This window comes from Miscanthus floridulus, chromosome 5, assembly GCF_019320115.1.
Source record: "Miscanthus floridulus cultivar M001 chromosome 5, ASM1932011v1, whole genome shotgun sequence".
In the NCBI taxonomy this organism is placed as follows: domain Eukaryota; kingdom Viridiplantae; phylum Streptophyta; class Magnoliopsida; order Poales; family Poaceae; genus Miscanthus; species Miscanthus floridulus.
In genome coordinates, this window is record NC_089584.1 from 80687753 (window position 1) to 80700333 (window position 12581).

Sequence of the window (12581 nt, forward strand, 5' to 3'; positions counted from 1 at the left end):
GAAACCACATGCATAGATATTTCTGTCCTAAGAGTCTTACTAGTGCAGGTTCGAGTAGATGCTATGCTTAGGTCATCGATAACGTGACTAACCTGCCGTTGCTCACAATAGGGGAGTATTATTACTCTCATAATAAAATGATGAAAGGAAAAATGGAGACAGAGCAGGGATATGGTATGGGTATTGTTGGGTGTAACAGGTTGTGTCCCGTAGCCAACGAGGCTTAGCTTGGTTACACTATTTTCCCTGTTCGTGTCGATTAAGGACCATCCATTGCTGTGGATGGTAGTCAGGTCACAGACTTATTATCCTGAGCACATACTTGCTTATGGGAGCGGGAAGGCTCGTTACGCTCTTGTCGTGGGTTCTAGCTCTTTCCGGACCGATTGATTGGAGGCGGGGAAAGGTGGAGATCTAAGCACCATGTTGAGACCGGGTCTCAAGTGTGGGGGCTTGGAGTCAAAGTTTGGACGGAGACGTGGACCCTATGACAGGAGTGGAATGGGTTGGTCTTGTTTGTGCCTAGGGTAAAACGGGGCTTGTGTTTCGGGGTACTCAGCTGGGATACATTGGTTCGCGAATCGTCGTTTCCGTGAGACGGTATGACTTGGATATGGTCTAGCACCATAGTAAGAACTGGAAGATGAAAGATGGTAAAATGGTTCTGATTGCTCAACCCTTGCTTGAAAGTAGAACAGGTGCTTACCTAGAATGGTTAGCTAATGAAGTAATCATGACTGCTAATAAAACTTGACTGAAAGGATGAACTATTAGTAATGCTTTTCGTAAACAAAAAGAAAACAACAAACCCATATTGCCTATCATATCCTTGAGAGTCGGAAAGCTATTCCCACTAGTCGGGTAAGTCTTATGAGTACATTATGTACTCAGGGTTTATTTTACCCCTGTTGCAGGTGCAGCTTGAGGAGTAGCTCTTGTGTGGAGGGTTCTTCTGGTGGGCACAAACGGATCCTTGTATCATTTCCGCTAGATATTTATTTTCATTTCGTTGTTTAATTATCACACTCTGAACTCTGGTATTGTAATAAATAATTTCAAGAACTCTTGTTGTATGAAATGGACTAGGTATTGTAAGCTCGTACTCATTATTGGAATCTGGATGTAAAACGTAGATTGTTTCAAGTTCTCCCTTGGGGTGTGCTCGACGAAACTATCTGATGTAGCTCACTTTTGAGGTGCTTAGTGTCTAGTGGAAGACGAATGCCTCCGAAAGTATGTTATTTCAGACGGTTCTGCCACACGACCTAGCTAGCCAAAGCCCAGCGACTACTACCCACTTAAGCCATAAAGGCCCCGGACCGAACGATGAGACACAAGGCCCATCACGACCACTCCTTTCTCCTTCTACTACACACTATGTAGCTGTGCTCGACCTCTCCCCTATCTTGACCCCTAGGAAAGGATGGGGAGAGGCTGGACGTAACTAAGAACACCTGCCCTGACAGAGACAGGCATGCTCCACTCGCTCCGCCAGGACAAAAAGGACAACCATCTCATAGGACGCGGGCTCTTGGGGCAGGCGCCACCCTTATGCACCCCTATGCAGACAAGACAACACTACGGGGCGGTGACGACTGGTACGGCAATACACCATCCAAATTCAGCCTGACAAGACAGATGTATGGCCCCACCCTCTACAGGATGGGTCGCACGACCTAGCCTTGACTCCCAAGACCAAGACCACACCGCGTAGGACGGTTGGTGAACCACCACCGTGCCAATAGTGCTGTCACGACCAGCACTGTAGCACCACGCCACGCCATGCCATAGTGTGGGGAGCAAGACCACGATGACAGGCATGCCAGGACGTGCGATGACGCCATGACAAGAAAAGATGGATTGTCGGTCAAGTTTACTCACTTCTCCCTCCCTCGGCTCTCGGCCACTCAAGTCGGGGGAACCCATCCCTCCACATGTAACCTGGTCCCCGAACTATATATATAAGGGCAATCAGGCCTCCCTGCACAAGGGACGAAATCTCGAAACTCCATTCGGGCTTTCGTTCACCTGACTCCTCCTACCTCACATTCCTTAGCTTACACACCTTCATTGTAAGACTTTAGAGCACTTGAAACGAGGAACACAGACTCGCTATCATCTCTGAGACGGGATGTTAGGCTCTAGCCTGAACTAGTATAATTTTCTTGTGTCATTAAGTGCTACCATCGTTTTTCTAGAGCAACATGACACACATAAATTCACTCGTTGGTTTACAAAACACGACACCATCCTAATACAATGTCTGGCATGGTCTACACTGATGTTTGGGTGGAGGTTCTCTGACTCCTCAAACAAGGTTGCATATGGCAAGAGGGATATGCCTTAAGTGTCCTGGACGACATTGGAAGGGTTAACTAAAATGTTGTTACATGATATTGAGTAATGGTCCACTATTTATTAATAGGAGAGTGAGCCGGTGATTGGGGTACCGATAGGCTTGTCGGTAGCCCAACGGCTGACTGGACCTACTACCAGCTATCAGGCGGCCAATAGGCCTCCTATTGGGGCTGACAGGCTCTCTCCAGGCAGTCGTCAGCTACCAGGTCATGTCATTGCCATGTAGGCCTGTCGGCCTTTAAGCGGCCGATATGTGCCATGTCGGCCTAGGGTGTTATATTTACAATTCTCGTATAACAGCTTCTAGATTCACAATTAATCAGTAAAAATGTTATTTTGAAAAAAAAATCGTGGCCTCACGGTTGGGGAAGGCCAAAGGGGCATGTAGGACCAGGCTGCACGTGAGAAAGTTATCGTGGGAAATAATCTGCCAGGGCCAGCACCGATCAAGAATAGGCGTAGGGAGGCGAATGACGACCGGCTTCCGTAAGCTTTTTCTAGCGAGCTAGAAATCTGGAATAAACTGCTTGTTATTTTGGAACGTCAAATAGAATAGCTGTTGGAGCCTTATTTCTTTTAAAAGTTCCTAAAATTTAACTCACAATATAAATAACATCTCTTTTGGAGTTGTTCTTAGGATTACATTTTATTACTTCCTTAGTGCTGCACGGCTACATGCCAAAAAAATAGGTGTGTCTTTTCCATTAAAATCATATTTGTGTCCGCGTCACCGTATCGAGAAAATCCTGCCAAATATCTTGCAAGGATCATGTTTCTTTTCACCATACGAGACATAGCCACCGCGAGAATGAACTATAACTCGCATTTTTTCGTACCACGGGTGGAAGTTCGCGGTGCCTATACAGCACCACGGTCCAAAACACGCTCAATCGCTTCTGGCATCTACACAGCTTCACCTGCGTAGCACTATAGCCCAGCTCGGCAGCTGTTTCGATTCTCCTGCATCAAATTCTTTCTTTGTCTTTAAATGATGTATAGGCAGACTGATTGGGGCTGTACAATCTTGCAGGAAGAAAAGAAAAAAAGCAAATCATGGCAGAAGAGGCTAAGAGTGGGCTACTGAGCCGTGGGCCTGTGCATGGCTATGGTCTGGGCTTACAAGGCCTTATCTGTCCAGTGGGCCAGGATGTAGGAGTCCTATTGTCCCGCCTCTCCACTGGCCGGCGCCTCCGTCGATTTAGTCTCCATGTTCCTCGCTGATTTCTTTAATCAAGATCACATGATTCTGGTGAAAATCTTCAGCGCTTGTTTGTTTGTGTCGTCGGTGGCCTCCAGGGTCCAGGCAGACGCCCAGACCAATTTGTCTTATGTCCCTTACTGCACGTTCATCTTGGGGCTCATGTGAAACTATGAGCTTGGATGGTGGAGCATGCAGCTGCCTGTATTCGTGGACAGATCATGAGCTCCGTTTGAGGTACATGTCGTCGTCTCGTCTGCGAGTAGCAGACTTAATCGCAGTTTCTCCTCTCAAGTCCCGTTTCAATCCGTTTGCAATGAACAGTCGAAATCAGGAACAAAAATAGTACTAGCAGCATTTGCCATTAATCCCGTGTCATCTTCAGTCTGGCACCTCATCAGGTTATCATAAGTTGATTAAACCTCTCCCGGTGCGCCCCTTTCATCGTCACAACAAGAAAACACCCAACGCGGAGCCACTGCAGCTGCAGCTGCAGCCACAGGGCGCGCACTGCACGCATATACCACGCACACACCAAACCAAAAACGCCTACCAATATTACACCACCGCTGCGCCGCCTGCGATGTGCACGCATCGCATCGCACGTGGAAGCTAGCTGCTTACAGGAACTGCAGCAGGCGGCGGCCGGCGGCGGGCTTCTTGCGCAGGCCGACGAGCGAGGCGTCATCGACGAGCGGGCCGCAGAGCGCGCCGTCGGCCTTCATGTGGTAGAAGGTGCTCTGGAAGACGACGCGGGTGCGGTTGGCGATGGCCGTGAAGTCGAGCACGGCGCGCTTGTACCCTCCGGTGCCCTTGGACTCGTACGGCACCTTGACGGTGGCGCGCGCCGCGTAGGCCTCGGCGACCATGGATCCCGTGCATCCGTCGCCGGAGTCCCCCACGGCGAAGGCGAGGCGGTAGGTCCACCCCGGCACGGTGCGCACCTCCTGGACCAGCGCGCTCTCCCTGCCGCCCACCAGCTCGACGGCGCGCGCGCCCTGGGGCACGGCGAAGTGCGCGGCGTCCACGTACTTGACGGCCTTGGAGGAGACGATCATCCAGGCGGGCAACGGCGAGTGGTCGTCCTCGATGTTGGGCGGCACGAGCACGCCCCACGACGCGTTGGGCAGGAAGTAGGGGCCCTCCTCGAAGCCGCCGTTCTTGAGCATGTTGCCCCTGACCAGCGTGGGCGGGTACAGCGCCCGGATGGCGACGCCGTCGATGAGCGGGCCGCAGGCGGGGTCCTCCTCCACGCCGGGGTTGTGGATGACGAGCGTCACGGCGTCGAACTTGGCCTTGAAGGCCCAGGCGTACGAGTCCCAGCCGTTGCTGCCGTAGATGGTCTGCATGGGGAGCACCCCCCACTCGGGGCTCACCGACACGTTGAGCGTCTCCGCCTGCGCGCACGTCCGCGCCGCGCTGAAGGTGATGGCGTAGTAGGCGCCGCGCGTCACGGCCAGGCGCTGCCGGATGGAGGCCTCGTTGCCGAGGCGCACCGCGTGCGCGCCCTGCGGCACCACCAGCAGCATGTCGCCCTGCTTGTGCCCCGACTCGATGTACTCCACGAAGCCGGAGGTCTCCCAGCGCGGGATGGCGTTGGCGCCCGACACCACCGTTCCGTTCACCAGCGCCGACTTGGGCGGGCCATCCTCGAAGTTGCCGTTCGGAAGAAGACCTGCAGTGTTGCATTTGGAATTGTGATCCGGGCGCTCCATGTTAATCAAGCTGATTCGTACTATTAATTATGCAGCTATTGCTTGTGAAGGTAGTATGAATTGCAACGCCTGGCCATGTTAACTTCTTAAGCCTGGTGTTGCAGATGGAGCCGAAAAGAGAGCTTCTTACAGACACGACAACGGGCAGTCTTTTGACCTGACACTGACAGGGTGCACGTTAGCTATGGTGGCTGTGGCTGTTGTTGTTTGTGTCTGTGACCACAAGTCTGTTCGTTCCGCTGCAGTGTCCGTGGGGGCTCAGCAGCCTGAGACCGTCGTCAGAACTCGGACGCATTCACGGCTGCTCTATCAACCACATGCTCTGAGAGATCTGCAGACACATGCATCAATGGCGGATGCAAAACAAGATTTAAGTGGGCTGATCTCTTCTTCTACCCCTCTCTCTCTCCATTTTTCTTCTTTCTTCCACCTCTTTTTCTCCATCACCCTCTCCATATTTCCATTGACGCACCAACTGTAGGGGGCTGGAGCCCCCCAACCCCCTGTAGATCCGCCCCTGGCTGGAGCCCCCCAACCCCCTATAGATCCGCCCCTGGCATCATGCACGGGTCCGATGCAACTACACACGACCAAATCAAACACAGCCTAGCTACTCCCCTTAATCTGTTTTTACCCCTTGTTTCACATCATCGCTGCCTAATACCGAGCCTATTCGGTTGGTTGGTTCGTATCATTGCTGGTTCGTGAAGAAGTACTGTTACCTGATTTATATGAGAGAAAAATATTATTCCGGCTAGAAATTTACGATCGTTTACGACAAACCACAGCCAAACAAACAGGCTAACTACTGAAAATGGTATTAGTACTTACGATGAATCACTTTTATATTAGGAGTAAAACTGAAACCGATGCTTTGGGAGACGGAAAGGCCAGGGTGGCAGAATATAATCCTTGTGTATATCGACCAGACCAACATGCGATATATGGTTAACAACTTATTAATTAAGTGGGCCGGGTATATATGCTTGCCATGTGAGGTGTATGTGGACGTGGGCCAGGCAACAGGTGCATACTCCCTCCGTTCAAAACTAAAGAGTCATTCTCGCAGCAACTTTTGACTTTGACTAAATATATTTAATAAAATATTAATATTTATAGTATATAATTAGTATTATTAGATAGATAGTTGAATATACTTTCGTAATAAATTTATTTGGAGATATAAATGTTGCACGTATTTTTTACAAATTTATTTAAAGTTGAAAAATTTTGAAACACGATTTTTATAGCGACTCTATTTTCTGAGAGGGAGCACAGCAGTATATTTGCATGCGTGATGCACGGCGTCCTCTTGTAATAATCAAAGCCTTTGAGCGTTGATGCGTGCACGATGATCAGACCCATATGACAGCGACCCAGGAATCATTTTGTCGTGATGGCCCCCCTTAGCTTGCTTTGGGAAGGTTCGGATCTAACCAGGCCATCATTAACTACGTGATGGGAGGGATTGCGATCAGACCACCAGTACTCTGCTAACAGGTTAGCATTTAATATATGGACAACATACTGGAGTGTCCTCGTACTCCTGTCCTGTGTATAACAACAGGTTATTAGGGGCAGAATTTTTACTTTCCCTATTCATCAGTATATGTGTGTTATCCAAGCACTCGGTAGATGCCGCTATGAAACATTGTTGAATTCTGGACACCCTACGTCCATACTGATATAGTATATATTTTGTACAGGATAGTTTTGTGAAGTGCTAGACTCCATGGCTCCATTCGCTTCGCTGGAAAAAAAAAATCAAAACACTATTCCGACTGATTTGTAGTGAGAGAAAACACGGTTTCGACTGAAAAAAATAAGCTGAAAAGTACGGATTATAAGACAAACGAATATATATATATATATATATATATATATATATATATATATATATATATATATATATATATATATATATATATATAGAGAGAGAGAGATTCGGGTGTTAATGTTATTATTACGACGACCTACAGTTCATCTGTGCATATGGACAAGCGGGAATTTTGCTTTGATTAGCTCTCACAGGCTATGCTACCCCAGCGGCTGGAAAGCTGGAATTGGAAACTCTAAACAGAGAGGTCACTAGGAGCAGAGCAGTACACTGTGAGCCTGTGAGGACGATCTATGAAAGGTGACTTCACTACCTTATGCCCTACTCCGCATAACGCAACGATAATGCTTGGCTACGCATATGACAAAGCTTAGCTCCGAGAGCTCTCACCGTCGGTGACGACCCCGGCAGCCCGCGCCACCGCGCATACGAGGAGCAACAACAGCGCGACGCGCCGCATCTTTGCTCTCCCTCCTCCCTCCCGCTGCCGCTTCTCCTCCTCAACTCACAATTCACAAGGACTCTGATTTAGTGGTGGCTTCGCTGCTGGAGCTTCGACGAAGGACACGGGACCGGAGGACGATGAGCAGAGCAGCGGTGCGCGTCCGCTCTTATAGAGCGACCCCGCGGCAAAACGCCCACGAGGCCGCCGCTCAATAGCGAGAATGCCACTGGGGGCGGGGTGCTGTTGGATAGAAACGAGATCGAGCCCGCGCCACACGCGTGTCCCGGCTCCCGCGTGGGGTTCCGAACGGACGGACGCGCCGGACCGGCGGCGGCGCCACCCTCGGTTCGGGTCGGAGCCGACGCGGAGTGGCGGTCCTGCCCTTCGCGGGACAGCCCCTGCGTGTGGTCACATGGCCTTCTTCCAGCGCGTACGCTCGACTCTGCTGAAGAGCAGAGCACGGTGCGGCGGTGGTCAGGGGGATAGACCGGATAGTCTCGTCATTCAGGGGGTTTCGCCCGCGTCGGTGTTTGATTGGACACGACGTGGGGCCGCGCGCGCTTCGTCCCTAATCTGGTTGCCCGTGCTTGGTTAATGCCTGTCATCATGGCGATAGTCTGGCTGTCTAACAGCGCGTGTGCACAGCTCTTATGTGTGTACTACGTACGTAGGGTCAGCAATCAGCCCCAATCACTGTTCCATTAGTGGATTGTGGATACATACTGATAGAACCTCTAGATGCAGATCTATAGCAGGTAAAACTTAACTTATATAGGAAACTAGATGATGTACCTCACCAAAACCAGTCGCAGCGGTGGCGCCGCCAACAAGGTGGCCGCAACGTGTCAGTGATAAGGTCGGCGACGGGGTAGCGCTCCAGTGGCGTTCCGGCGGCAGTGTGGACATCCGACGCTATGCAGAGGCGGTGGTGACGGCAGTGGTGCTTCCCGTCGCTCACAACGCGCCCTTATAGATCGGATTAGGGCTAGGAACCTCGGTGGGGCGCTGGCGGCTGCGGTGAACCTCGTACCTTGTGCCCCGACCCCCACCTTTCTCTTTATAGCGTTGTGCGACGGTGACCCATCAGTCAGGAGAAAAGCTAGGCGCCCCTGATCATGGTGCGGATCAAGGGCCCAATTGACCGTTGGGCTAAGTTAGTGGAGATCAATCTTAACATTCTTCCTGTTGATCTCGGATCAAGGGCCCAATTGACCGTTGGGCTAAGTTAGTGGAGATCAATCTTAACATTCTTCCTGTTGATCTCAGCTTATAACTTAAACTTAACTTACTTTATCTTTTCCCATTCCATCACATATCAGTGCATAGAGCATGCTTCATCGTCACGGTCAGTTGTCATTAGATTTAACAACTACAATGCACCTCTCTGTTTTGAAACAGATTCTCAACTAGTCCCTTAGTATCCAGAAATCATAGGCTTTCCCGTAAACCCATATCGACTGTGTGTTCTCTGAACGCACTAGGTGGTTAGCCTTTGATAAGTGGATCCGTAAGTACATGCTTAGTACTTATATGCTCAATGTTTTCAAAATGATTCTGGATTTTCTTCTTTACAACATATAACTTAATGTCAATGTGTTTGGCAGCACACTTGACATGTTGTCTTAGGAGTTAACTACTTTAAATAGTTATTGCTGTTGACTACCATTGTTAAATCCAGGTACATATTCCCTTAACCACTTTTGCCTGTTTCTGAGGCCTCATAACAAGCTATACTATGGTATGCATCATTGATGACACCACAACTGTTTCATTGGAGCTTTTTCACAATGATACTTCAACTGCGAGTGTTAACAACTACTGTGGATTTCACTACACATCTCATCAAAACTTAACATTTGTACCAACAACTATTTGAGAGTACTTGTTCTTTCTTACTCAGCATGAGGCCTATGATACTTTACAAAAATTGCAAGACATTCTTAACTCTATTCCAGTGATCTATATCTGGACTAGACTTCTGCCAAAATATCCCAGATACATAAACTTCGTCAGGGTAAGTTCTTACTTATACTTGTACACTCATCAAGCTTCCAACAGCTGAAGCATATGGAACCATGTTCATTTGATTGATCTCATATTGGTTTCTGGAACACTTAAAGTTCTCAAATCTATTACCCTTGACTATAGGAGCAGACATAGGTTTACTCGCATGCATACTTTATTTCTTTACAATCTTTTCTAAGTATGTCTTTGCGATAGTCCTAATATCCCTTTTTATCTATCTCGGTGAACTCATATTGATTCCTAGAACGAATAACGCTTCACCAAGATCATTCACATTAAAACTTGAGGATAAAACTTCTTCTCCAATGACAGATTAACATCACTACTAGTGAGTAGAATGTCATCTATTCATAGGATGTGGAAAAAGAATTTTCCATTCTTGAACTTCGCATAAACTCGATTGTCCTTCTTATTTTCTTTAAAACCCAAACTTTCTTATTATTTTCATCAACTTCAAAACTACTGTCTAGAGACTTACTTTTAACCCATAAATGGTTTTCTACAGGCGGCTTCCCATATGTTCTTTTTCTTCCATGACAAAACCTTTAGGTTGTGCCATATAAACTTTTCATACAAATCCCCGTTGAGGAATGTCATCTTTACATCCATTTGATGTAACTCTAAATCGTAATGTGCCATTAACACCATTTTGATTCTAAACGAATCATTGCATGAGACTGGAGAAAAAACTCTCATTATAATCTATTCATTCTCTTTGCGTAAAGCATATTGCTACAAGTCGTGCTTTATATCTTTCTACATTCCCTTTGGAGTCATATTTTGTCTTGTAGACCCATTAACAGCCTACTATTTTGGCTCCATTAGAAATTACTTCTAAGTCCCAAACATCGTTGGTATTCATTGAATTCATTTCAACTTCCATAGCTTCTTATCATTCAAACGAGTAAACGTTTCTCATGTCTACTTCAAATGAGATGGGATCACCCTCTATTTGAATTTCTTCACTAGCATAGACTTCATAGTCATCAGGAAAACTGGTTTACTAATTCTTTAAGACCTTCTAGGGCCTCAGCTACTGGCACTTTCATATGCGGCTGTTGTTGCTCTTCACTGCCAAGAGGCAATTGATCCTATAGGCTCCTGTATTACAAGATCCTTGTTTGCATTATTCATCTTCTTCAAAGAGCCAACAACAGGTGTTGTATAAGTTATACAACATCAACAGGTATTGAGAAATTCATTGTTTTTGAATCACTAAAGTGGGCACGCAGTCCCGCTTCTCTTCAAGTCTTAGGTCTCTACATACCATGCTCCCCCAGATCTTTCTATTTTTTTAAGATAGTGTATCTTCAAATATCTTATTTTGGCTTTAATCTGTTAAAACCTCATATGGCGCTTTAAGCACTACCTTAACATCTTTGAGGCTGACTACGCTATATTCCTGTCGGAACTTTAAAAGTTTTAGGAATTTAGCTATTTCTCTACTTAGGGGTATCATTGTTGTGACCGTTGTACTCCTCCAATGGTCGTATTCATCTTAATTAATCTTTATCTCACTCTTAATGAAGAGTATCTTTCTTAATTGATCTATATCTCACTCTTAATGAAGAGTATATTTTTTTAATTGATCTTAATATTCTCTCCCTCAAAATATGTCATGAACTTTACTGCCATAATTTCGAGAACTATTCAGAAAACCTGTGAACGAGGAGACACTTATAACTTACTTCATTTACATGTTATGTCATGTAAACAAAGTTATTTCTTGATCTGTTTAGGAGTACACTTTCCTTATTTCACTTCAAGAACTCATCGAGGTCTTTTATTAACTGTACTTTTGCAAGTCGCGATTGTATCTTTTTTTCTTGTGTTTTGATTAGTATTGACCATGACGGTGCATTTCTATTGTGCCATGGTTAATACTAGGATAGCATAAGAGCTACCCAAACTTCTCTCGCTATGTGAGATACAAAAACATACGAGTCATCACAAAATTTCTCCCGCCATGTAGGATTGACTAGCATAAGTACTATGCCAAACTTCTCCCCATGCGGGATAAATCTATATACAAACACGCATGCTTAATCCAACGTTGGTCAAATTAGACATGTATATTGCTTATTGCAACTCTTATCATAAAAACATTCACTTATACTTCATTTCCAATTAAATCTTCCCGTTGGTTCCAATTTAATCAGAAAATTAATAAACTAACAAAAAACAGTCCTGAAACTGGCTTGACTCAAGCCTTTTCATTCACATAGCCTAGCATTGTAGCCCGTTGGCATGCAGACGAGTGATTTCGTTGGTAAAATAAACAAGGTGCTTCTGCATCAATTCTATATCACCGTTGGGCAGAAAATAAAATTAATGCATAAAACTCATAAATCAACTTGAAATACATATAATTACTCTTCAAAATTAAATTCTCCTATTGATTTAATTTTAATTGGAAGATAATCAACATCATTGCAGCAGAAACTTGATAATAAAATAAATTTTTTTAGTTCAGTAGCATTTCTTGGTCCTTGTCTACTCTCTGAAAAATTGACCACGTTGGTGTAAAATTTATTAGAGATTTAAACTTTAAACTTAAATTCATTATAATATTGTTATCATCAATGTTGGTCAGAAAACAACAATACCATAATCTAACATAAATAAATCGGACTACTCCTCTAATTTAAATTTTTCCGCTGGTTCCAATTTAATTAGAGGATAAACATAATCATAATTTACTAAATGTAACTACTCTTCGAATTAAATTCTCCTGTTGGTTCAAATTTAATTAGAAGATAATCAACATTAAACTTTACAGCGAAAACATGAAAAAATAATTTATCTACTTTTTAGAAGCATTTTACTGTGTACTTATCTACTCTCTAAATAATTTATCCCGTTGGTTCTGAAGGGAATCGTGACGCCTAAGAGGGGGGGTGAATTAGACAACTTAAAATTCTAACTCTAAACTATGGCATCTTTTTCTAACCTTAGCAAAACCTATACAAAAGACAAACTATCTAAATGTGCAACTACGGTTTT

The 12581-nt window shown here is 45.7% G+C and overlaps 1 protein-coding gene across 1 annotated transcript; it reads right to left on the reverse strand.

The window, feature by feature from the left end:
• Nucleotides 1-3886: 3886 nt before the first annotated feature.
• LOC136450122 (BIIDXI-like protein At5g11420) lies at nucleotides 3887-7678 on the reverse strand. The gene is made up of 2 exons (XM_066450420.1): nucleotides 7499-7678; nucleotides 3887-5231 (listed from the first exon to the last, which is right to left on the reverse strand). The coding sequence occupies exons 1-2, from the start codon at nucleotides 7566-7568 to the stop codon at nucleotides 4177-4179; spliced, it is 1125 nt and encodes a 374-aa protein (XP_066306517.1). The 5' UTR covers nucleotides 7569-7678; the 3' UTR covers nucleotides 3887-4176.
• Nucleotides 7679-12581: the final 4903 nt, after the last annotated feature.

Excerpts from the sequence above, each read along its gene's own strand:
- LOC136450122 (XM_066450420.1), bottom strand. The coding sequence starts at position 7,568 with ATGCGGCGCGTCGCGCTGTTGTTGCTCCTCGTATGCGCGGTGGCGCGG. Across the intron at positions 5,232-7,498 it reads TGCCGGGGTCGTCACCGACG|GTCTTCTTCCGAACGGCAAC; the intron begins GTGAGAGCTCTC and ends GCAACACTGCAG.